At 48.1% G+C, this 26266-nt stretch overlaps 3 protein-coding genes across 6 annotated transcripts in view; 2 read left to right on the top strand and 1 right to left on the bottom strand.

The window, feature by feature from the left end:
- The window catches only part of MYO1H (myosin IH), a 51980-nt gene extending 43081 nt beyond the window's left edge, over positions 1–8899 (bottom strand). The window contains exons 1-5 of one of the 4 annotated variants that reach the window (XM_051633913.1): positions 8830–8899; positions 7464–7534; positions 4755–4977; positions 2150–2297; positions 1134–1239 (exon numbers count right to left, since the gene is read on the bottom strand). The gene's annotated coding sequence lies outside the window, so the exon portion shown is untranslated. Of the gene's footprint in view, positions 1–1133; positions 1240–2149; positions 2298–4754; positions 4978–7463; positions 7994–8392; positions 8477–8737; positions 8762–8829 lie in introns of those variants that run through there. The other 3 variants (XM_051633914.1, XM_051633915.1, XM_051633916.1) reach the window with 3 other exon arrangements.
- A 65-nt stretch (positions 8900–8964) lies between these two features.
- CORO1C (coronin 1C) overlaps positions 8965–26266 on the top strand; it is a 197000-nt gene continuing 179698 nt past the window's right edge. Inside the window, exon 1 of the mRNA XM_051633875.1 lies at positions 8965–8968. The gene's annotated coding sequence lies outside the window, so the exon portion shown is untranslated. The remainder of the gene's footprint in view (positions 8969–26266) is intronic.
- FOXN4 (forkhead box N4) lies at positions 18769–26247 on the top strand. Its single transcript, XM_051633886.1, has 8 exons — positions 18769–18951; positions 19791–19906; positions 20004–20117; positions 20252–20379; positions 20724–20820; positions 20900–21107; positions 22058–22438; positions 23123–26247. Exons 1-8 carry the CDS (start codon positions 18891–18893, stop codon positions 23371–23373), a joined length of 1356 nt encoding a protein of 451 aa, XP_051489846.1. The 5' UTR covers positions 18769–18890; the 3' UTR covers positions 23374–26247.

Raw genomic sequence — 26266 nt, 5'->3', positions numbered from 1 at the left:
TTCGAAATGGCTTTTCCCACACAGGGCATAAAAACCGGGAGAAAGAACCAATTATCCAATCCCCTCAGCTGCTCAAAAATGACCCTCTGCTCTATGTATTTGGGGGGAATAAGAACCTTTGGCATCAGTTCTCAGTATTAAAGGGAAGCAATGAAAAAAAAAAAAGAAAGCTGATGAGAAAAGGCATTTGGACTGGATTTCTTTTTTTTAAATCGTTTTGAAAGGAAGGCAATGGAAGTCTAATATGACACACTAGTCACATCCTGCAAACACTGTGAAACTTCTTTGTTTTTAACGTTAAAACTAGTCAGGTTAAAGAAGTCTAATGTATGCTCCTATATTCATGGGTAAAATGTAGCAACATACCTTGTAACCAGAGCCCTGTGTAACAAACTGAACTCCTTCAGACAATAACACACACTGTGATCAATAAAACCTGAACCAAAGATATAGATGCATACTCAAAATGATGCTTAAGCAAACCCTCCTGATTACTTCATAAATTAAAACTTCAAGTTTGGAGCATCACACAGGATCAGCTGAGGTGTTTTAAACTGTACTACAGACAGTTACAAGCATGAAGCAACAACTCTGGCCACACTTGACAAAGTGCTAAGGGTGTGACAGAATTACAAAAGCCAGAAAAACTAGGTCTGATGTAGGAACTTCAGGTTCACATGACACTGAACTGCTTGCATTTCACCCACGGGCACAGTGCCACAGCTGAGAACTGCCTGGTGTTTCAAATCAGCTTCACAGAAGGGCACACAGCATCCAAAACCACATGTAGAAACGTGCTGAAATCATCCACACAACTGGCAACCAGTAGAGAGGAGAAGGAAAACATCAAATGCCCACTGGCCAAGTTGGAGAGACATTACAGGAAAGAAAACACATTCACTTCTCCCTGCAGCTTGCAAAGTGGTGCTACAGTCCTGACAATACAGCTTTGAAGTAAAAGCAAAGAGCTGAATGCCAACTGCTGGGTTTCAATTTCCATGTATCAAAACCTACAGAAGATATTTTCTTTATGGCTAATTCTGCTTCCCGCATGAAACCAGAGATTCTTTTGACTTCAATGGCCAGGACTAGACCCTTGGTTTCTTTTCAATTTCACAATAAAATCAGCTCACAGTAGCTTGATGGTGTAATCTCTCTCACAGGGCTCAGAAGGGGCATTCCTGCTCTTCTTCAGCAGGTGCATCTCCTCAATTCATTACCACAGCTCCACAGAATGCCCTGGATTTGGAATAAAAAGTGAGATGCTGCTATCACTTAAATCTGAAGACTGTCACCACAAGAAGGATCAGATGTTTCTCTTACACTGCCATTTGAAGAGAATTTGAAATACAAAGAAACTCAGCAGGCAATCAATGAATTCCCCCTGGCCCCCTCTTAAAAAACAACCCACCACCTTATGGAAAGAAGAGAAAGAAACACATAATTCATCTTGAAGATACCAGATATATATATATATGTTTTTCCCCCTTGTTGAGTGGCTCTAGTTTGGAGCAGGCTGTGCTGGAGCACATGGTAGCACTGGGGGCACATCCCAGCACTCAGTTGGGAATTACTGCTCTGTACTGTAGCAGTAACTGCCAAGCAATCCGTTTCTCCTCTTGTGACAGTAACCCAGGGAACAAATCTATGATGACACTGCTACATGCATTCATGAACTTCGTGGCCTCAGAGGTCACTGGACAAATCTCTCCAAACTGAACTGTTGACAGTTCTTTGCAGGGTTCCCCACAGGAAGCCGAAGGTTAATTGACCATTCTTTCAAACCATGAAATGCTTTTGAAAATGTTAGTTTTAAGTCTCATAGCCTAAAATCTGATGCACAGGCATGGCTGTTCTGTGGTGTCTTCTAATTAATGAAATGAAGAATTTTGGTCAGGGAAGGTGCAGAAATGGTTTAATTAGATTTCTGTGTCATGTAAATGGGAAACAACTCATGTAATTGTGATATTGTTTAGAGCAGAAATGCTGAGGTAGCAGGATACCTGCTAGAATAATGAAACTGACTACTTCTTGATTATGTTAATTTGGTGATGGCCTTATTAAGAGAAGGGATCTTTAACTTCCAGCCTTAGATCCTTAGAAAAATAGGCACATGTTAATCGTTGCTCATGGGGATAGTCCCACTGACCTGGAAAGAATTATCCCAGTGCTGGTTTCTGCAGAACTCTTCCATCTCTGAAGTTCTAGTTACACAAATAGGCAGGAAAGTAGATTTGCTCGTATGAAGTATAACACATGGTAAAACTAGTAACATGTTCACTTAAGACTCACAGAATCTGGGAAGAAAACAGAAATAAATTGTTCTGTCACACATCATGAAAGTCCTTTATCACGTTGTGTTAGGGCTTCACACATTTCGAGTATTACCCTGACAGCCTATGGGTGAACACATTGCAGAAACAGAAACCAAGAAATAAGTGTGCATTTGTTATTAATATTTTTCTCCAGGATCAGTTTCAGTGTCACTGGGCTGTGACCTTCAGATGAGGCCTGTCTCTCTGTGCATGTCTCCCAGTAACATACTGGGCAAACTGAATTCCACCCTGGCCAGGTCAGACCTTTCAGCAGCCTTGCTGGGATGCAAGGTGGACACTGACCAGTTCTGCTCCAGGTGTGAAGCAACAAACCTGCAGGGGCTGAAGATTCAGCTGCCGCCCCAGCCAAAGCAACAAATGATCTCTCAGAGGCAAATTTCCCCAGGCCCATAAGAACTCAACATTCTTCGCTTCTATGACAAAAAGCTGTATATTCACCCAAAGCTGAAAGCAGGTTGCTGGAAATTTTTTTTTTTTTTTTTTCTTCTTTCCTAACTTTTCATCTACGAAGAGAACAGACCTCCTGTGAGCACAGGTACAGATAGAGGCAGTCATTGTCATTCCCTGCACAACACAATCAGAACTGCTATTTTAGGAAAAGTTCGTTGTTATGGTGAAGAAATAGGTGGGACCTACATGGGGTTCTCTGCAGCTGTAAATAAAGCACACTCTAGAAAAGAGCAATAAAGGGTTAAAACCTGACAATTTAATCTGCAGCATGTGCTGCTGCTGAAGTAGTCTTCTTCTCTGACAAACTAGATTGTAAATGTTATCCCCTAGCCAGCAGCATGTTGATTTCCTTCTATACTTGGGAAAAAAACCAAAACAAAACAAAACCAAACCAAACAAACAAAAAAACCCCAACACCGCAATTTAAAATATATAAATTTTATCTTAAATGCAAAATAAAAGCATTAGCACTATGCACACATAGTACAGGGATTTGTTCTGATGTCACTGTCTAAATTCAGGACACAAAAATTCAGGGTGACAGGAAGTTTTTATCCCAACCTTTTACACCTAAACATGTTTTGAGAAGGGAACGTGGCCTCCTGCACATGCTGGTACTGATTGTCATACATGGCACAGTATCTACAGACAGTGGGATGGTTCAGGGAAGCAACCTGAGCTCCAGTCCCTGCTTTTCTTGTTTCTACCACCTCGTATCAGGCTCTTGACTTTTGAAAGTAACTATTTAGCTGGAGGCCAAGTCAAAATACACCTAAACTACGTTTCTGAGATCACTTTCTCATTAATGAAATTTTGAGGCTTAAAATCTGCTAGCAGCCTGTGTGATAAGAGCAATTATGTTGGGCAGCTGAAGTGGTAGAAAACATGCCAGCCAACCAGGATCCTCTTGTCACAACACTTGCTTCATAATATTGCATGTAATAACCATTGCACTGCACAATTACATTATCTATAAACAATTATTTGCCCCCAAATAGACATTTATCAAGGGAAAATATTCTTGTAGCCCACTCACAGAGATCAAATTGTGCTACACTTAGGTTTAAGTGGTTAAATTACAAGCAGATTGTCAGGCTTTGTGTGTCCTAGTGGGTCTGGCTTTGGGGTTGTGCCAGCTCTTAAAGCCCATATAAACCAGCCCTCTATTCTTCCTGTTAGAGGGGCATTGAGAAGCCCCAGGCCCATTGTTCCAGGTGTTCTGGAAACATACTGTAGTGAGATGGTTTCAGCCCCAAAACAAATTACATATTAAATGCATAGTTTTGTATTTTAGAGAAATTCTGAGACACAGATGAGTATCATGAGAACAGCTGAGGTAAACAGAGCAGCTGTCCCCAGCTAATTTGTTTTTTTCCTAAACTTCAGAGCTATTCAGTAACACTGCATTCTAAAAACTACATCTTAAACGCAGCAAAATTAAGCTGGGAAACCAGCAAAGCAGCTTCTCCTGCTGACACATCTCACCCTGCTGAGCCTGGACACAGCACAGGACACCACACAGAAGGGTGGATTTTGCTCCTAAGTTTGAACAGTTTTACACAAAAATCAGCGAGCAGGTCAGATGGCAGCTTTAACTTCCTGGTTACCCAGGACAGCTAGATCATCCTCCTGAGAATGAAGATGAATTTCTTCCAGACCAGGCTACCAGCACTTCACAGACAGCAGGGCAGCTTCCTCCCTACTGAGCAGAGACCAGCAGGCACTAGTTTTAGTAGGGAGGACAGTGATAGAATCATAGAATGGTTAAAATTGGAAGGGACCTTAAAGATCATCCAGTTCCAACCCCCCTGCATGGGCAGGGAGACCTCCCACCAGCCCAGGTTGCTCCAAGCCCCATCCAACCTGGCCTTGAACACTGCCAGGGATGGGGCAACCACAACATCCTTGGGCAACCTGTTCCAGTGCCTTCCTGCCCTCATGGTGAAGAAATTCTTCCTGATGTCTCACCTGAATCTCCCTTCTTCCAGGTTTAATCCACTCTCCCTTGTAGTCTCCCTGCCCTCGTAAAAAGCCCCTCCCCATCTTTCCTGGAGCCTCTTCAGGCACTGGAAGGTGCTCTAAGGTCTCCCTGGAGCCTTTTCTTCTCCAGGCTGAACACCCCAACTCTCCCAGCCTGTCTTCTTCATAAACTGCCAAACTCTTCTTAAAGGAATCACTGTGTGTTTGTTGCCTAAAGACACAATAAAACAAAACAACAACAGGAGTAAGAAAAGTAGCAATTGACTTTGAAAGGGAATTGAAAGTAAAAATGGGATCCTAAGGCGAGTAAAAAGCAGGTTTCCCTTTGCTTGGGATACATGTTCTGAAGCTTTTCAGCAGTAAAGGCATTTTAAAATGCAGCTTTTCCTGCCCCAGGCAGGCACTAGGACCTCCAGGGGACCTTCCTCACCTTAGCCGGGGGGAAGGCCTTTTTTGTCCGTTACATCCATGCATGTAATCACTGACTGTGCCTTTTGTAACCCTCAGATTGGCCATCTGCATGCTCCCGAGGGGCTGGGGGAGTGCTGCAGCCCCATCCCCGGGGGATTAATCTGCAATTTCACACTAAACGATTTTTAAGCACAGCTTGTTAGGATACAGTATTCCAAAATAACAAACGGTCGGTGCTTCTGCATTGTACTAGAAGGGGGAAGCTTGTCAAGTTCCCCGTGTTTGAAACGGGCTGGAGGGAATGCACGGGAGTTTCCTGCCGAAATGAATGCCCCTGTCTCAGGGAGAGAACCTGTAGGTAATAGAAATAACTGCTTTTTATTTCTCAGGGAAAGAACTGAAACCTGCACTTGGAATCCATACCCTGGCAGGGGAATGAAGTACAATGTCCTTTCCCATCTTGCGCAGGGACTGAGAAGTTGCACAATCAATTTGCAGTTGAAAATGTAAACAGAATGTTTCAATTTTTACTGAGGGGAATGAAGGGGGGAATTGAAAAGGCAGTGGGTAAAAAAAAAAGGAGGAGCTAAAGAATCCACTCTTGCACATAAAACAAAGCTGGCTTGAAGTGTGCAAGGAAATTATTCCTTTTTAAAAAGCACTAACTGCTTTTAGGAGCACCCTGTCTCACAAATCTCCATTCCCATCATTATTTTCTCCATACATTTTAAATAAAAAGAAGGATCAAAACTAAAATCAGAAAACATACCAAGTGAGGAGTAAGGAGATGGGGGTCAGGACTGGCTGGTGTCCTTTTACAGAAAAAGCTGAGGGGAAAACAGGGAGCTGCTCTTCAGCTGTGCTGGGTTCAACACAGAAACCCCAAGTCCTGGTCCAAATTAGTCTGAGGTGAGAGAAATATTTTGATTTTACAGCCTGGCTAGATGGAACCCAGAGGTCAGGCTCTTCATAGAGTTCTCATAAAGCTCTAGTTTTGAGTATTCCTCAAATCTCCCTTATTTTATTTTTTACTTACTTCCTGAACCACACTTCAGAGCAGGAAAAATAAAGCAAAGCTGTTTTATGATGACCTCAGCTGGTAGCAAAACGAATTCAGCTCAGCACCCAAAAGCTACTACAGCCTGAATGACAGCCTGTAGAAATTTGAGCTACATTTAGGAGAAATTCACACACAAGGAAAACTTGCACACTGTAAAAATAACTTCAGCTGTGTCAGGTGAACTCTTGCCCTGTTCCTTAACTAAGACAAGACTGTCAATTAAAACAACAATTATCCATGGTTTTGTGTTCTCTCATTTTGAATCACGTAAAGGAACCCAGCTGATGTATGTTATAAAACACACACCAATATTCATTTTTTGTGCTGTTTTCATGCTGTTCTCTTGGACAGCACGATGCCTCCAGGGTCACACTAACTGGATGAGAAAACACCTTCAGAAAAAAAAAACAATTTAAAAAGGAAAAATTGGTTACAGTCAATCCCCATGAAGCCAATCATCAACTTGCAGTTTACCTGCCTTCAAACTGCTGACAGGCCACAGCCCAGGAAAAATGAAAACATTCCTGAAAAGATACGTGGAAGTAACACAAACAAAGTCACAAAGTAGCCAAGAAGGAATCAACAAACTACCAAAGCTACAAGGTAGCAAAGCAACAAATTAGCGAGGTGACAAAGTAAACAAAGTGCCACTAACAAAAACATTGATGGTAACTCCCGGGGCCAGCTGCTCGCTGAGGAAACTCTGCTTTTAGATCTGTTTGGTAAATGTTAACAGCTCTCAGCTGGGGGCTGGCAGGCTGCACCACCTGCCCGGCCTAACAGCCAAGAAAGCCCCAGCGCAGACCTCCCTGTGCCTGAGTCCCACGGAGCAAGAGGTGCCACTGCTGTGGGGTCCCCGAGCAGTCCAGGTTGGCAGGGACCTCCCAGGGGCTCTGCTCCAAGCAGGGCCAGAGCAGATCTCTCTGCTCCATCCAGTTAAATGCTGGGTAGCTCCAAAGGAAAAAACTCATCATCCCTCCGTGCCCCCTTGCAACGTTGGATTGCCCTTACTTGGAAAGTTTCCTTGTAATATTTAACCAGAGCTTTCCTTGTTGCAACTTGCCACTTATTCTAAGTGTTTGGAGAACTAAGCTCTTTATTCCTCTGGTCTCAGTTTAAGCTCCCCCAGGGAGCAAGACGGGCAGCAGCCACCCTTGCACCCCTTGCCTGTTATAACCTGGCCCTTCCAAGCAGGTTAAGCAAATCCCTGAAGGAGGGAAACCAACCTGAGCCCTGGATGTGCTGCTACGGGGAAACCAGCCCGGCAAAAGGCTCCACACGATGGCCCCAGTAGATTCTGGGAAAGAGTAATAGAAATTGTGTGCTTCATCTTTGCTCCTCCTGCAAATATAAAGCTACAGGAATGCATAAAAAAACCAACATAGAAAACAAAGGGGGGAAAAGTGGTTTTTAAGTTACAAGGTAAGCATGTAACAACTGTAAATTGACCTTGTAATAAGTTACAAAATGGCACAATGTATTACTGTAATTAAGGGAACACTTGCTAGTGTGTAAACGCTGCACCTTGGGCTCTAGCAGTGATATTAATTTTTCTTTTATTCTGCTTTTTGTTTCTGCAGATATGCCTGGTATAGGCCTCGATGCTGAGAAGTATTGATTACTCTCCATTTCTGTTTATCATTTGATGCTCAAAGTGAACAGGTTCTCATTAAGAACAGATGAAAAGATCTCTCCTGTCTTCACCTTCCATCCCCTCTACGCTGTGTGGTAAATTGTCAAGGAAAGCACAAGGGAATTATTTTATCCTGAGCTCTCGGTTCAGCCCCTTCCCTCCCACCCCGCGGTGCGCGGAGGTGACGCGGCCCCCAGCCCCACACCTCCCTGTCTCAAAGGCCTCTGGTAAAAGCAGCAGCAGCAGCTTGTGGCTCAGGGTGAATTCTTCCATCTCCCGCTCACTTTTTAAAACGGATTCATGTCGGCAAATGAGGGCGCCCGCACCTCCCACCCCTGCGGCCTGTCCCACCCACACCCCCCTGGCGCCCGCAGCCCCCGGGCCCCTTCCCGCCCCTTCGGGCCCAGCAGCGCGTCCCCTCAGCGGCCGCGGCCCCTCTGCCCCCGGGGCAGGCCCCGCTCCCCGCCCGGGGAAGCCATCCCGGGCCCCCCGCGGCATCCCCCGCCGGGCCCCCCGCCTCACCCCGCGCTGAGGGGGCGGCGGGACCCGCGGCGGGGGCTGCCCGGCCCGCCCGAGGAAGGGCTGCCCGCCGCTCCCGGGCACCTGCCCGCCCAGGGGCCGGGGCGGGAGGGAGGGAGGCCGGTCCCGGTGCCGCGGGGAGAGGCAGCCCCGGGCGGGGAGAGGCGGCCCCGGGCGCAGCCTCCTCAGCCCTTCCCGCCGCGGCCGCGCGGAGCCCGCGCGCACCAGCCGGGGCTGCGCCGTCCGACCCCGCTGCCCCCGCACGGCTGCATCCTCGCCCCGTTACATCCTCGCCCCGTTACATCCTCGCCCCGTTCTCCACCCCCTCACGCCGTTCTCCCCTCACACCTTCATCCCCTGGCGCCTTTCTCCCCGCCCAACCCGCCGGTGCCCGGGTGGGTCCCCCCCCCTCCCCCTGCCGTCGAGTTCCCATAAGTTACGCCGCTGGGTTTGGCTGTTGCGCTTCGGTGTTGTTTCCTTTTATCACTGCTCTTGCTGCCGTTCGCTGCCCTGCCCTGCCCTGCCCAGCCCCGCTCGCCCTCCCCAGGGCCGGTCCCGGGGGCGGGGGCCGGGAACGCGGTTCTGCCCCGGGCCTGACCCCGCGGCGGCCCCGCCGCGCATGCTCGGGCTGGACAGCTCCGGGAGGGAAATTTAAACCGGCCCCGCCGCCGGCCCCGGCCCCTCCTCACAGGGAGACCCCGCCGCGCCGGGCCGGGCCGCACCCGCGCAGCTCCGGCCGGGCCCAGCCCCGGCCCCGGCCCGCCAGGTTGGTGCGGGGAGCGAGCGGCGGGGCGGGCTGCGGGACCAGCCCTCCCGGGGAGCTCCGGGGGTCCCCGCGGCTGCCCCGCTCCCCGGCAGCTCTCGGGCCGCTGCCCGCTGAGGCTCCGCGGGCTCTTCCCGGGACACCCGGGGACATTTCCCGGCTGATCCCGGTGCCGGCACCGGCCCCCGAGCCTCCCCCCCCCCGCCCCTTCCACCGGAGCAACGACCCCACTTTGAGCTTTTCTTTTGCCTTTTTTTTTTTTTTGCCTTTTTTTTTTTGCCTTTTTTTTTTTTTTTTTTTTTCCCCGCCCCATGAAAAACTTCGCTGCGTTTCCCGGCCCGAACGCAACCGGTGCGCCCGGCGGGGCCAGCGGAGCCGGCGGCCCGGGCCGGGGCGGGTTGCGGGGCGGGTTGCGGGGCGGCTGGGCGGGCGGGGCGGCTGCTGAAGTGCTGGATAGCTACTGCGGGCTCTGCTCCGCCCGGCCCCGCGGCCCCGCCGGGATGCCTGCAACCCTTAGGAACTCAGGGCAAAGCCACCACCCGCCACAGGAGTACAGGTGAGGCGTCTACCCCTTGAAATAATAGTACTTAAAAAAAAAAAAATCCTGAAAAAGATCCTTTTGCATATAGAAATCCCCTCTTTTTCCTTAAAAAAAAATGCTAACTGCATTATTTCTCCTCTCTAAATTACATTTCTAAGCTGGTGACTGGTTACAATGCCTTATGTACTTGGAAGCATTCTTGTTTAAAGTATTTTGGTGCTAAACTATGCCTGACGTTTCAAAGCCATGGGTTGACCTTCTAGTAAACTCTCTCTGCTGTATGAATGTTGCCAGGGAAGGATGTTGTTGTTAAGTACTACTTCAGTGAAGGTTCCCTTCCAGAACACGTTTTGCACTGCTATGAGACTGTCACAGAGGGACTGAATCAAGTGTGACAGGCACTGGGAGAGGTTTTCATTAAACGTGTGGTGTTTGCATCTGACTTCAGCCAGAGATCTTCTAGTATCAGTGGGGACACACCTGGGTTTGTCAGCAGCCTTGGATAAGTTCCCTGTACCAGGACGTGCGGATTTATAAAAGCCCTGTTAGAAGTCCTGGGGCAGCTCTGCATCCATTGCAGAGCACTGGGTTAACTTGGGTTACATCTCGTCACATGATGCCAAGTCCCAAGAAGCACAGAACAGCAGAACATCACCCAGCTCCCCCAGTACCTCAGCACCAGTAACAAACCCCAAACTATTTTCTTGATTTACAACGAGAAGCGAGAGACTCCCTCCTTCCCCCCAGCCCGAGGGAGGGTTCCCCCCTTTCTGCGGGTGACAGGGCTCAGCTGCAGGTACCCCTGGCTCAGCTTCTCTCCGGTCACAATGCAGACACTGCCCTGCAGCCTCTTGCAGCTCAACAAGCCATTTGTTTTCCCTTCTGGAGCCACTGTGGAAAAAAAGGTTTGTGGAATTCTGCTTTGCTGTTTGTTAAAGCAGCGCTTGCTCTGGGAGGTTTTTGTTGGTGGTGTAAATATTTGTAAAGAAATTATTCAGTATTTAACGAGGGGTGTGTGAGGGACACTTGTGGGCACTTCTGTTTGAGCCTGTATCTTCAGTGCCCTGAAGAACACACCACCTTAACAAAGACCATTTTTATGGATAGAACTGCTCTTTAACTCATGGCTGAAAAAAAAATAAAATAAAATAATAAAAAAAAAATCACTATTTTTAGGGGAAGAAAGATAGGATTTCTCTTAGGAAATGTAAGAGTTCCTTCATCTATTCAGAAGTCGGTTGCTTTTAAAAATTACATTGAATTCTCTGTTAAACATTTTGAAGCCAAAGATCCCAGTTCTCCCAAGTTTTCAACCCACTTGCAATTTCTTTAACACAGCTTTAAAGTGAATCATTTGCCCTCCTTTAATAGTGGCAAGTCCTGATAAAGATGCATAAAATCTAAACTACACCATAAATGCAGAGCAGTATTTGTCCTACTTCATGAGAAAACACTTTGGATTATGTAAAAGAAAATCTTTTAGACTGAATGATTTTAAGAAAAGAATAGACCTGTCAAATTCTATCAGCTCTGTTTACTCTCCTGCTGTCACCACAGTCCTAGACTGGAACCCACAGTCCCGAGTTCTCCATGGGGGAGCATCAAGGCTCCACAAAATGGGGAATGGCCTCCAATTAGTGAGTGGGAGGCTGGGGCTGTGCTGAGAATACTCCTCTGTCTCACTTGGAATCTTTCAATGGGACAGTTGGACTTGCAGGAGAGCAGGCTTTCCTGCGGGAGGACAGGCTGAAAAGGGAGGGCGTGCGAGCAGGGGGGCAACCAGCAGACACCGACCAGGGTCTGTGCAGCTCCAGCTTGCAGTTTGAAACCAGGGGATCTTTTTCTAATGGTTGAGGGAAAATAAAACCCCTGCTTTTAGCAGATGTCTGAATTCTGTGGATCCAAAGCACCTGTAGTAAATTTGTGGCAGCAGCGGTGAGGATGAGGCTGCCGTGTTGACCCAGAGACTGTTTGCACCACAGTAAAGTGATTTTTAGGCAGATATCTGTGTCACTGACAGAGCTGGGGGGTATAAACCATCCTGCTCTCCAGGAATGACTAATGGCCATCATATCTGCTCCAATGTCCAAGTCTTTATGGCACGGTCACTGCCTGGCTACCAGTGCAAAGGAGTGCTCTGTGTTCCCAGATGCCTCTCGCTCTCCCAAAGAAAACACCCCTACCTTCCACCCTTTCACCAGAGGCAAATATTTCTAATGAGTTCATTTCACGTTTTGGGGGACAAAAACACAGAAATGTAACACACTGGGATTTTTTTAATCCTTGACACAGTTTTTGTTAATTATAATTCATAATCTATCATGATATTTCAGTGTAAATATTTGGGTGTTTAAATCAAAGCAACAGGCAAGATGCAAGATGAAAGGGAGCACTGGTGGTTGTTTCAGCACAAAGTTATGTACATTTAGAGGAGCCAACTCCAAGGCTGCTCTATTAGTGGAGGGCTCCTGTGGTCTTCAGTGGGCTTGGAGCTGGTCTTTGAGAGACAAGGGTCTTCAGCTCATGAATGCTGTGGTCCTCAAGCAATAGTCTTAACTGAAATCTGCAAGCTCTCCTTTTGCAGTCTAGTTTGATTTAATGCACATAACCAGTGCAAGAGGAGTAAAAGGTCTACCATAATGTACCAAAGTGCAGAGTGACATTTAATGTGTAGCAGAAGCCTCAGGGAGGCAGAGGAGAGGCCGAGGTGGCCTAGGCTAAAGCTGCACTCACAGAGCTGTAAGTTCTGTCCCAAAGAAAGCCCAACATTATCCTAACTCATCATTCTTGGTTTTCAAGTGCAGCAGCAAGCTCATTTTCCTTGGGGACATCCCACTCCCAAACTAGGTCCAGCTGTGTGGTTTATTACACATCATGTAATAAACCATGAGATGAAACACAGGCTGTTGGAAGGGAGGCAAAGAGTAATTTGCTATTGATTCTTTGACATATGTGAAAACCCAAATTTAAGGAATCAAATAATCACTCTGGGTAAAGATGTGGCATCTACATTTTGAAAGAAATAACTGAAATGTATCATTCCATGTAAAGAAATAACATGGCTCGAGCTGTGAGGCCAACCCTAGATCCACAAGATAAATGAGCTTCATGTTTTGCAGCTCAGTAGTTTGTGTAAGGACCATGTTTCTATTTTTAAATTTTTTTTATTACTACATATTTCCAGTTGATAAAAGCCTGATGTAGCATTTTGAAGATCTTGCAATGCATTTTCTATCCATGTTAAACTGGAATTAAGTCTTAAATAGATATCTTTTCGACCAAGAAATGTTACTCAACTGTTAATCATTCACTGTATTAGTGAAGTATATCCTCCTTTGCCCCATTTTCATTGTCATTTAGTTTGTTAAAAATAGGTTTGTATTCATTAACTCATTAGTTTGACTAATTTTTTGTTGTAATAATTACTTCATTCTAGCATAGTTTAGCATAAAATCATAGTAAGAAACAAAGACACACAAATACACTACTGCTGTGTTCCACACATTCCAGATGTGAGTGTGCTACAGTGGTGGAACAGGTGAAAAGTCTTTCTCTCAATGGCCCAGGGGACATTTTATCTCTCCTCAGTGGGACTCTCTTACCTGGTGTTGCACTTAGGCTTCTGGAAAGCAAACTGCAGCTGGGGACTCCTGGCTGTCCCCACTGGGGATGGATGGAAGCAGCCTGGGAGTTGGCTTGAAGGAAATTTCTGTGGACAAAAGGTTACAAATGCAGAACTAACGAAACTGTAATTGTTCCTGAAGAAAATGTCAGTGTCCATTCCCTTGACACCATGTGTGTCTGACAGGGAGGGAGATAATGACTCCAAGTGTCGGAGGAATTTCATCACAGTAGCTGATTCATTCTTTCAAAAAAATGTGAGAAACCTCCTAGGAATCAGTCAAACTTGGGCCAGTGTGGATTGATTTAAGTGGATTAGCTCAGCTGTTTCCTATGTGGTTACTGAAACGTGCTGATCTGTATTCCAAAAAAAATTGTGGCCCATGCTCCTCAAAATTTCTTGCTGCTCCAGACAGAGATGAGGACTGGTTTGTACCCAGACCTCCTGCAGGCTCCTCAGGCTCTTCTGCCTCTAGCAAAACCAGGACAGATTTCATATCATACCTCACAGATAGTGCTTGATCTTCTGCTCGAAACAAGGAAGCTGAAAAGGGACTTGGAGTTTTCAGCTTTCCTGGGAGATCCCAGGTGCTCGTGGCACCTCACGCTGATTTTACCTAGTTCAAAAATCTCCTCTATGTGGGAAGCAGAATTGCTGCATGAGCACAGCAACCTGGGCCAGGTTCTTACAACAGCGGGAACAACAGGTGGTGGATTTTATATTCCCTTTGCACCAGAGTAAATAACTACAGGAGATCCCAAGCAGACAGGTCAGCTCAGGGGCAATAAAGAGCAGCTGAAGCAACAGTAAAGGAAAAGTTGTTTTCCCAGGTAGAAAATGCTCCTGGTTTTAACAAAAAACATTCCTGTAGGGCCAGGTACTTCAACACATTTTTACATGGAGGAGAAGTTTATTTTGACCTTAGTCAAAAGTTTGGGTTTTGTTGGTCTTTAAACAAAACAAATTGCAGAGTCAGATCCCGGCTGCACTTGGCAAACCCGCCCCTTGGGAGGGACCTGTGGGCAAAGCACAGCAGGGAGTGAGGGGCTGGGAGCTGACACTGCTCCTGGCTTCCTCTTGGGCTTCAGCAAATCGCGCAGGTCACTTGTATTTCGGTTTCCATTCATCCCATACCACAATGATGTAATGAGGGTTGTGAAACTGGGAGCTGAAGTATATAAAAGTCTCCAGGAGCACGTCTGGAGACTGCTCTGTTAGTGCTAAGTACCTTTGCAGGAGGTTTTTGGAGAATCATCTTCTCTTCTGAACCATGGTGTAAGAAAAGGAGAACAGCAACACCTGACAGGGTAATCATGTTATTTGCTTTTTCCTCACTAGTTTTGGTTCCTGTAATCCAAAGTTTCATGGGCTGTAGCTGAGGAGGGACTTTCTGGTTGTTCCTGGAAAGCTGCCTAATTTCTGTTCTGATTTCCTGCAAGGCCAGAAATTGCTCAAAGAACTTGAAGACAGGGAGGAGAAAGATGGGCAGGTGGTTTGGAACTGGATGGGTGGTGTGCCTTCAAGAGGCAAAGAGGAGCCACAAAGCAAAAGCAGGAGAGGAGCTGGTGCAGAAACAGGGAGGAGAGACTTGGGTGGTTGTGGGAAGCAGAACCCAGTGTGGAGGTCTGTGAGGGAGAAAGGTGGGAAGAGAAGTACGTGGAGAGAAGGAGCAGAGCAGGGGAATGAGAAGCAAGAGGAGATGGTGAGGTTGACTCCTCCTCTAAAACAGACAATACTTCTCACATGAAGACAGCTGAAGAGTCACACAATATAAATATTTTCCTTGTGTTGTTTTACATGTGAGAAATTCTAGTGCTTGTTCTGAGGACCTTACGTGAACCCAAACAAAAGAAAACGGTTTCTCATCACCACTTCAAGGGGAGGTTTTCTTGGGACTCTTCCTGTTGGGGTGTCACTCACACTGGATAAACCCTTGCAAAAAGCTAATTAAGAATCCGTCACCCCTGATTGCTCCTACCTGTTGAACAGTTGTGTTACTTAAACATAGGCAGAAAGCTCAGGTGTCAGTGTTGGCAATGGTGATAAAAATTGTCCGAGTGAGAGGGATTTTAACTCTATGGTTGAAGCTGGAAATGCCAAGTGCAGCTGCAGTGTTCTGGTCTGACTTGGCCCAGAAGGGCAGCGATGAGGAGCTGCACAAGCACTGAGCCCTCAGGGAGGACCTGGAGCATTAGATTCACCCTGCAACACCAACCAGCTGCAGTGCTTCCTGTCTTGTAGGGACAGACTCTAGAACAAACAGGCAGACAGGGTCCTCTAAAATGGGGATGGTGCAACATGCACAGGAATGTGTAACTTCACACCACACCATAACCTGAAGCACCTTGTTATTGGCTAAACTATCTGGAGATAAGTATCCTAAGGTGTGCTTGTCATTGCTCAGCTTTCCTTTAGCCTTAACAAGCTTCTATGAAGCTGCTGTAGAGATGGTCCCCACAGTCTCCAGTGCCAAGTCCACCATACTATGGTGTCTGCAGGTGTTGAAGTGGGTAGTTCACCTTGATAGTGGATTCTGTGGGGAGGAACCACCTTAGATCCAGCTTGTCAGATGAGTCTGGTGTGAGGGAAGTGGTCACGTCAGATCTGTGGATGCAGGCACAAATCCAACTGTGATGTTAGCTGCAGATCCCCACAGGTTTATGCCAGGAGTGAGTTTAATCCTGTCCAGCCAGCTGTTGTGCCAGCAGGATGTATGTGATGGGGGGAAAAAAAGCAGAGGTGTCTCTAGGTACATCTGATCGATGATTCTAACTCTGGTGAGCTTGGTCAGGTCTACAGCCAAGGCAGGAGTCCCATTTCTCCATGCCTGCAGGCAAGGAGGTCTGGAGCTCAGTGCTGGGAGATCTGGAAAGGGGTTTCATTCCAAGGAGTATTTTTCCTGATTCCAGAAAAGTAAACTGCCTGGGCTGGCTGGTGGCCAAGATCTATTGCCCTGTTCAGCTAAATATTTTGGGCAGAGCAGACAGCAACACATCCACAGCACCCAGGGGTTCTCACTAAGGCAGGTGCCTTTCCTGGACAGAAACACCTGGAAAGAGGAGAGTGTTTTCCTGCTTGAAAGGAGAGGGGTAAAACGGGAGTCGCATCATTCCACCACACCTTCAAAAATGATAGCATGTTTGCAACACGTTTGGCATGACTGTAACCTTTTCTTCACAGGGGTTTAGTAGTTCAGCCCTGGGGAATGTGCAGCTGGGGACACTTTCAGCGGTGTGCATTAATTACAGCCTATCACTATTTATCTCATTTACATGCTTTGAAAGGAAATGGCTGCTTTTCCTACAGTGCCCCATTGTGCCAGGGGTTGTGAACACCCATCTCAAGGCTCTGACTCCTGAAGTTTACCCTCAAATGTGAGAGGAAAAGGTGGTGCAGGGGGACAGAACCAAACTACACCGATATTACAGCGTGTACCTACATTTTTGTAGCTGGCTTGGCACGGGGGATTTTTCAGGTCAGGAAGATTGAACCCTGTGAGATTAAAATGTCAGGTACTGCTGTGCACAGCTCGCTTCCAGAGGCAGCTAGATTGGTGTCTGCTCACTAAAGGCAGGAAACACATCGAGCCTGTGTGGTGTGAGATAAGCTGATTTTATGCTGCAGAATGCATCTGGGCAGTTAGAACTCCTCAGTGGGCCAGAGGTGGGCACACTGCAGGCTGTTTCACCTCCTTTAAGACATATGACATTTTGTCATTGGTTTTGAGGACAACCTGAAGAATGATCCTTAAGTGTGAAGTATTTTATTCTGGTTAAATAGGATCCCAGACTGGTTTGGGTTGGAAGGGACCTAAAAGATCACCCAGTCCCAACCCCCCTGCATGGGCAGGGACCCCTCTCACCAGCCCAGGCTGCTCCAAGCCCCATCCAACCTGCCCTTCAACACTGCCAGGGATGGGGCAGCCACAGCTTCTCTGGGCAACCTGGGCCAGGGTCTCACCACCCTCATAGTGAGGAATTTCTTCCTAATGTCTCACCTAAACCTCTCCTCTTCCAGTTTAAAGCCCTCCCCCCTTGTCCTATCACTCCCTGCCCTTGTAAAAAGCCCCTCCCCAGCTTTCCTGGAGCCTCTTCAGGACTGGAAGGTGCTCCAAGGTCTCGACAGAGCCCCTGCTTCCCGGGAAGCTGGAGCTGGGCAGGCTGCTGCTCCCCCCCGAGCCTCCCGGGCTGGACCCGCTGGTCCCGTGCGGAGGAGCCGAGGGCAGGGGGGGCTCAGGGCCTGCCAGGAGGCGTGTGCGGTGCGCGCTGACCCCGCCGCCCAGCTGACCCCGCCGTTTGTCGGAGGAGCTGACTTGTCTGGGAGGGCTGGCAGGGCCGGGGTGGCAGATGGCATGTGGATGTGCGCTGCCTGTCGCCTGTCACTCAGCCAGATTCATCTGGGGTTTGTGAAAAGGAGGAGGAGGAGGCTCGGAGGAGGGGGGGGGGGGGAAGACAATTAAGCAAGAATCCCCAAAAACAATGGGGGCCACGTGCCGCCGGGCAGTCGTTGGCGGCACAATGGGTTCTCGGCTTCCCGTGAATGGGCCCAACTGTTGCAAACGACATGAGCCTGCCCGGTTTTCGAATCATTTAATGCTCTTGTTTACTTCCAATCCAGCCAATCTGCGGGCCGGGAGAGCTGTCACCTGATGGTCTTTTGATGTATTTAAGTCCCAGGCCTCACAAAATAACTGAACAGCCGTAACCATGGCAATGCTAATTATTGCACTGTAACTACAGTAGGAAAAAAGAAAACAGGGCAGGATGGGAGAGAGATTTGAAGATGTTTTTTCAGCTAGGATTTGAGCTTTTGGCTCCTGGTCATGTGTTGGGTTCTTGAGTTCTCTTTTCTTCCTTTTCAAAATCTTTTTACAAACAAATTATATTCTGCTTTAAGGATCTCTTGGATAATAGCTTAGGGAACTTTGGTATGTGTTTCTGGAAATCATGAATGAAGGAGCTGCCTGGGCAGCCAGGCACTAGAGTTCTGCCTTGTTCTTTTAAGCTGATTTGGGATAACGTAAGAGATGCTTCAGCAAGAGACTACATTTATCAAAAATGTAATGCATTTCATGCAAAATTGTCAGGTCAAAAGTCCTGGCAGGTTTCTTCTATATCAAGGCCAAACAAGCACAAATATTTCTGACAAATCTGAAAACAATGAATTAGCTTTGGTTTCATTTCTGGACAGTTTCTCTTCTGTGTCCTTATGCCTTCTTCCCCTGGCAGCAGTGCACAGGAAGTTGGCTTCACCAGAACGTTTCCAGCTGCAGGAAGGCAGCTGTGATGAGGTACAGGGCAGCAGGAACCAGCCAGCAGTGAAACCAAAGGTTGTATCTGAACCCTACAAAGGGAACTCCAGCCTGACACATTTTCCCTACTGTCCTACAGGAGCTTTGGCATCCCAGTCATCTCCCCTCTTACCAGGGACAGTGCAGCAGCACCTCTGCTAACCTTTTGTGCTATTTTGCAGACTCTTAGCTTCTGATCCCTCCCAGCTGAGGGAAGATGACCTTCCCAGTGACTTGCAGTCCTTGTCGTGGCTGACATCTGTTGATGTTCCTCGGTTACAACAGATGGCCAGTGGAAGGATGGATTTCAGCCTTGGTGCCCAGAACGCGATGCTACAACAGACAGGTAAACTGGCAGGATGTTAAACAACTGCTCTTTAAATAACACAGCCTGCTGCTGCCCTGCTTCCCCCACAGACTAGCTCTCCTATTAGTAGATTCCTATTCAGTCCATTGCATTTTGCTTCCTCTCAGAAGACCTGGAGCCTGTTGTCTTCTGATAAAGCTCTTGCTGATCCATTTCCTCTGCAGGAGGCAGAGCCCCAGCTGAGACCCCAACATCCCTTTGCCCTTTCTGTTCCCTGTAGTGGTTGCTGCCTTGTTGTGTGAACTTGGGCCAGGGTATTTAAGGCTTGCATTTCAGAGGTTTTCAACAGCTATGACATTAGCTAACTAGCCTTTCTGGTTTGTTTCAACATTGACAAAATAAAGAGTACCTGGTTTACCCCATTCCCATTTGCTTCACACAGCCTTGCAGCAGGTGTTCATTGAACATCTTTCCTTTGTGACCATCCTTTGGGTAAACACACTTGTTCCCTGAGGCATCCTGCTGGGAGTGCTCAGCATATCATCCTGCCTGCTTTGGAGCAGAAATCCTGATGGAGTAGAGATAGTGCCAAATATGTTGGGGTTTTCTTTTCTAAGACTGTCTGTAGCTGCTCTGAGGACTGTTCAGCAGCTGCCATCCTTCACTCCCTGCCTAGCAAGCTTTAGGAGCAGCTGATGCCATCTTAGCAATTTGTGAAATGCTCTGGGTTCTTTTGGGATGGAAAACCACTGAGGGCTGTGATTATCCACTCCCAAGCTCAGCTGCATTCATCTGTGTCTATTAAAACCAAATGTCAGCTCTCTTTTCTGCAGTGTCCTTTCATGGCAACATCCGTTGCCTCTGCTTTCTCCAAACAGGTCCCATGGCAAGCAGTATGCACTCCACAGGAGCACCTGGAGCAATGATTCATGTCCAGGCCAGCCTGCCACAGGGGATCCTGGGACTGAATTCAATTTCAACACATGGAGCAAATGTAAGAGCAGGTCTCCGTGGCTTATTACTGCAACACTCCTTAGCAAAAGGTGTTGGTAACTTTGAGACTGATATGTCTGATGTCTTTCTCTCAGCAGATGAGCCCATATGCTGTGGGTGGGCAGCCATCTCCTGGTTTACAAACACAGCAACAGCTCTTCCCTCCTCCTCATTCACAGCAAGTGTTTGCCCTAGCACAGAACACACAACAGGTACTGGTAATTGCTTGTGGTGCCCAGATCATATCTAGAACTCTTAAGAAAGAAAAACAATAAAATAGCCCTAAACCTACATCCCCATGGATATTTTGCATCTGACACATTCCTTCTTTTCCCTCTGCATACAGTGTAACCCAGCAGCAATCTACAATACATCCTATGGGACCCAGCCACACTATCCTCAGCCACGCCTGGCTCCTCACTCTGCCCAGGAACTGCATCCAAAGCATTATCCCAAGCCCATCTATTCATATAGGTGAGTATGGAGCAGGACAGCATCTTGCCTACAGCCTGCATTGGGATAACTGTAATGCTGAAGGTGGGGTAGCATAAGAGTGTCTGACTCCTTGTGAAGGAAACAAAAATCCCATCATCTGCCCAGCAGTACTGTGGAAGCTGCCTCTGAGAGGCAGCAGGAATGAACAAGCATTCCTGGGCATGGGTGTAAAGGCAGAGCAACAGCAGGGAGGAGTAAAACCTGCAGGATCCCAGGGTGACTTCTTAAGAGATGGATCCAAGGTTGCTAGACCTGAGGAAGGCGTGTGGTGGCTGAGCTCATGCCACCTGCTGTTGTCACTCCCGTGTTCCCCTGCCCTGCAGCTGCTTGATCGCAATGGCGCTGAAGAACAGCAAGACGGGCAGCCTGCCGGTGAGCGAGATCTACAGCTTCATGAAGGAGCACTTCCCCTACTTCAAGGTATGCCAGCCCTAGGACCACAACACCACAAATGCTTTGCTCAGGGTTTATTTCACTAATGGCCTCCTGCCCCTTCCAGACAGCCCCTGATGGCTGGAAAAACTCCGTGCGCCACAACCTGTCCCTGAATAAGTGTTTTGAGAAGGTGGAGAACAAGGTGAGCGGCACCTCTCGCAAGGGCTGCCTGTGGGCTCTCAACCCTGCCAAGATTGACAAGATGGAGGAGGAGATGCAGAAGTGGAAGAGGAAGGACTTGGCTGCCATTCACAGGAGCATGGCCAACCCAGGTAGCACTCACCTTCTGCTTTTGCTATGAGAGGCAAGGGGGGAAATGGCCATTTATCCAGGAACACACAAAGCTTAGGAGATAAGAGACACGGCTCAGAGCTGGCTAGTGCAGAACTCACATCCCTGGCCACAGCCACCACCCCTGAGTTGCAATCCCCCATGCTCAGTGCTGGATCAGGTCCCTGCTGCTGCCCGAGATGGTCCGGCAGGGAGATACGGCACAGCAGGAGGAGGGAAGGGAGCCCACAGCTCCTCCTGAGGGCCCTCAGTGCCAGTCAGTCCCCAGCTTCAGAACAGATTGTCTTTTTCCCCCATGCCGACTTACCCAGCACATCCTTCTGAGGAGTTCTGCTGCCTCCAGTGTTAGTATTTATAGCGCCACATTTTAATGCTGTTTTTAACTTCGCAAAACTCTCTTTTTACTAAAGCTTCCTCATTTATAAAGACACATTATTGAGTCTTTCACAGTAGCAAAATCTTTCACATTGGCAAAATCAACTGGAGTTTTTTTCTGCAAAATCTGTAACGTACAATCAATGAGAAATGATTCTATGATTCTCCTTTGTTTAAAAACAGAAGTGCCAATGAAGCTGTCAAGAGTCTGTGTGACTATTTTTTTTTGAGATAGGAGGAAAATTCAGAGTACTCCTGTGAGCATGAGACCTACTGGGGCTGCTTAGTTCTGTGTCTGTGGGTTAGCTGCCCCTGGTGGTGACTTGTTTGCTGTGTGTCTCGTGTGGGCATTTCTTTAGCTCAGTTAGGGGACACCTAACACACTCAAGGCTTATCTGCTGTCCTGCACCTCATCTGGTGACAGCCACTGCCTGTCCAGTTCAATGGCAGAAGCGTGTGGCTGAGCTCACTTGTGAAATGCTCTGGCCAGGCTCTACTTGAGCAAAGGGGTTAAACTGTCTCTTTTCTTCCTTGGGAATGGGGATGGCTTGTGCAGAAGAGCTAGACAAGCTGATCACTGACAGACCTGAGAGCTGCAGGCAGCCCAGCAAACAGGCAGAGCCCGAGGTCTCCACCCTGAGCCACCTGGCAGCCCACGGCCGGATCTCCATGGCCCAGCTGCAGCCCCAGCCCATCGTGACGCTCTCGCTGCAGCCCCTGCCCCTCCACCACCAGATCCAGGCCCAGGCTCGAATCGCCCCGGACTCCCCAGCACCCGCCCAGACGCCTCCTCTGCACACCCTGCCTGACATGAGGCACAGCCCCCTGCCCCACCACTCCCTGGGACGAGCCCCGCCGGACTTCCTGAACATGACGGCAGACATGAACACCGAGGTGGATGCTCTTGACCCAAGCATCATGGATTTTGCATTGCAAGGTATGGGAGAAGGAAGCTGAGCAGGGGAGGGTGTGGTTTATGTCATGACTGAATATACAAAACCAGGGCCCTCAGCAGGATGCTGAGGGGGAGGTTTAGATTGGATAGTAGGAAAAAATTTTCCACTGAAAGGGTTGTCAGGCTCTGGCACAGGCTGTTCAGGGCAGTGGTGGAGTCACCATCCCTGGAGGGATTTAAAAGCCATGTAGCTGTAGTGCTGAGGGACACGGTTGAGTGGTGGCCATGGCAGGGCTGGGTTAATGGTTGGTTAAAGGTCTTTCCCAGCTAAAACGATTCTGTGATGCTGTGCTCTGAAGTGGGATGTAACTGAGCTAAACATTTGTGCTGGGTGCTGGTTTCTGCAGCCTGACTTCCTGGCCCTTCCTCAGTGCACTCCCAACCCCTGCTAGATGGGACAGCAAAGGAGAACCTCCCCTGCTTATGGTGATGGCCAGCATGGCCCCTGGGTTTCTGGTTAGTGTGTGGTAGATAGATGATGCCTGGGAAGGTCTGGACTCCTGCTGGAGCCAGGGGATTGGAGGGAACAGACACCCTTGCTGCCTCTGCCCTACAAAGGGCACCACGGGCAGGTGAAGGTGAAGCCCTTCAGCTATGGACTGATCCCTCCTCCAGTGCCCGGGTGGGTTGGATGTGTTGCTGTGACCAGAATTTAATCTTTTAAAGGTAACATATGGGAGGACATGAAAGACGACAGCTTCAGCCTGGACACCCTGGGTGCCTTCAGCAACTCCCCCCTCCACCTCTCAGACTGTGAGCTGGGCACCCCCGGCCTCACCCCGGCCTCCAGCGGCAGCGACCACTCCTGCTCAGACCTGCAGGTCACCGGCCTTTACACCACCTACACAGCACTGGACAACGTGGCAGCAGCTCAGTACATGAACCCCCAAGGCAACAAACCCATCCCTCTGCTCTAAGTTTTGCACCATCCCACAGACCTCTCCCCCAGGGAACAGCTCCTCCCAGCCATTACAATCCGACCTGGAAGCAACTAAAGGTGCTCCTCCTGCAGACACTCGGAGGGTGGTGGCTATTCACGGGGACACAGCATGTGATGCCAAAATAAAGCAAACTGTTAGTGGTAGAACCACTTTCACCCATGGCAAAACTGAGGAAGGGGCATGGACACTTGTGTCACAGGACTGGTGAGCTCTCCAAAAGGACCTGGAAGGCATCAGTCAGCAGGAACTTTCACCAGAAGGTAACTGAGCCAAGAATAGTCCCACTAAGGTCAAAACATTGAATAGAAACTGTGACCTGGACTGAAATGTGGACAAGTCTTGGTCACCACCTACACAGAAGCCAGCACAGGTCAAGAGGCTGGTCAGCACCAAGCTGGAGTCCAGCACAGCTGATCATGTACTGTGCACATCTTGTTTTCTTAATTTGCCAACTAACTATTGCTGTTAAACAAAGACTACACAGTTTCTGGAGGCACTTGCACCACTAACACTTTTCTGACCTAACTCCTGTTAATTTATTGTTATAAGGTCAGAAAAAAAAGGAGCAAAAATACTTAAAAGGAAAGATCAAACCCACAGCAGACAACTGTTACATCTAGGTTTAAAAACAAAGTCCTTGCCCCACCATGAAGGAAGTGGTACTCCTGGGTTATTAAACTGATCACTGGCTAGAAGACTTTAGGAATTATGTCTATTTTTAGGATTTTTTAAAAAAAATATTAGAGTTGTTTATAGTCTCGTGTTTTGTGCTTCTGTCTATTCTTGTGCTAGGCAGTATTACTGTTTTTAAATTTATTTATATTTATTGTTATGAAGATGAAAGAAATTATGTAAACTGAGCACTGTTCAATTTTTTAAATGCTGCAGTAACTTGTTGTACATCCACTAAGTTATTCATAATCAAGAATGCAACCCTTCTAGTCACTGTTGTTACACTACATTTACTTTAAATAAGCACTTTTGATACTGTGAAACTCATGTTTTAAAAAAATAATTCAGAGACCAAATATTGTAAGTGTACTCTATAGATTCAGAACAATTTTCATTCCTAATTAACCAAGTGAAACTCATGCTAACGTAGCCAGGGTTTTTTAAAGTGTTCAAACCCTGCTTTGTACTTGGTAACATATGTTGCGAAAAGTGGGATGAAACATCTGAAAATCTAAACAAACTGTAACTGAGCATTTCATCTACTTACACTTCTGTGACCTTGAAGTGATATTTATCTCTCGCGTTCTGGCTGTTCCTCTGCATTAGCAGCACGTCCCAGCCTGTCAGTGCCTGGTATTGTATCCTCGTGCTCACGGGCTCCTTTTTCCCTCACTGCTCCATGTTCCAGTGACTGGAGGGTGCTGGATGCTGGAGCCACCCCGGTGTGGCACCTCCTTGCTTGCAAACCACTGCTGCGAGGATCAGGGGCTGGAAAATGCCCATGCCTGGATCTTCCCCAGCGTGTATATCCACGGCAACCTCTTCCAAAAGGGCACGATGCTCCACGTCATAATTTATTATTCAAGAACAAATGTGATGAATGATCATTTGCTGTGACTGGCGTTATCTACGATGTCTTCATTTTTTAAAATAAATATTTCTTAGCACTAAGCCTGGCTCATTCTAGACGTGCTGCACCAGAACTGCTCGAGCGCTGCGGCCCGGAGTTACACCGGCATTCCCAGGGATCTGCTGCTGGAAATCCAACCCAGCCAGGAAGGAGTTTCACACAACTTACAGATGGATAAAGCTCAGCCACGTTTGGCTTCAGCCACAGTGTCCCAGTGTGCTGAGGAGCAGGCCCTTCTCTTCAATCTAAAACTCGTATGTTTACAGGCCACCACTAACAGAAAAGCACAAAGCATTGGTGCACAAAGTATTTGTAGGACTTAGCTCTAAAACAGCAGCTTTCCCAGGCTTCATCGCCCTTACAGACCATACTATGTCCAAGGCAAGGGTTTGTCCCTGGCTTAAATCCTCCAGGGGAATAAGAGTTTGATGGTATTTACTGTATGAACTCTTTCATCTATGCTGTCAACCTATACCTGAAAGTCTCTGCAGGTAAATGGGTGGAAAAGCTCCAGTTCAGGGACAGGTGCTGGTGGGAGGGGTGCTGAGAGCTGCTCTGCACTGGGACAGGTTCTGTGCTGCCAAGACACTGGACCATGCTCAGATCTGCTGTGTTCATGCAATGACACAAGAGAGAGAGGTCAGGAAAACTCCCTGGAGAGCTGAACTCCCTTTACTAGCAGTGGTTTGGCTCCAGTACAGCCAGCATCCACAGCCCTTCCCTGACAGAGACACCTTTCAAACCAGAAAGCATCTCGCAATACTCCTTCCACCCCCAGGACAAGGAGACAATCCCTCCCCGCAGCCCCTGGTGGGATTCCCCAGTCCAGGCATGACCAGGGAGGTGTCCAACAGCTCCACTCCACGGCAAGACCAGCACTGCACTCCAACCAGGCGTTCCCCCTTCCATCACCTCCATCTTTGCAAGCCAAAACTAAACCTGTGCTGGAGAAATGACAAGCCCACACAGCCGGTGGCTCTGGAGAGCCCAGAGCCCAGCTTCCTTTCTATTAACCAAGCTGATTAAAAGCCACCCAATAAGCCAGGTCTGGGTCTGAGCAGATGGAGAGCTCACCCTGACTCCTGTGCTTCAGCAGAGGAACTGGGTTACTGAGGCAGGAGCACCCAGAGCTGTGTCCTCCCTCCTCTCCATCCTCTGCAGGATGGCCAGAGAGGGCACGAGATGGGCAAGAGAAACAGTTGGGTCAGTCAAACCATGGTGAATCCATTGATGCTCCTGCTGCAGCAGCTCCCAGAACAGCTCACTGGCATCTCTTCTGGACCATCA

The sequence above is a fragment of the Apus apus genome, chromosome 16, assembly GCF_020740795.1.
Source record: "Apus apus isolate bApuApu2 chromosome 16, bApuApu2.pri.cur, whole genome shotgun sequence".
Classification (NCBI taxonomy): Eukaryota; Metazoa; Chordata; class Aves; order Apodiformes; family Apodidae; genus Apus; species Apus apus.
This window is presented reverse-complemented; position numbering and strand designations above follow the sequence as displayed.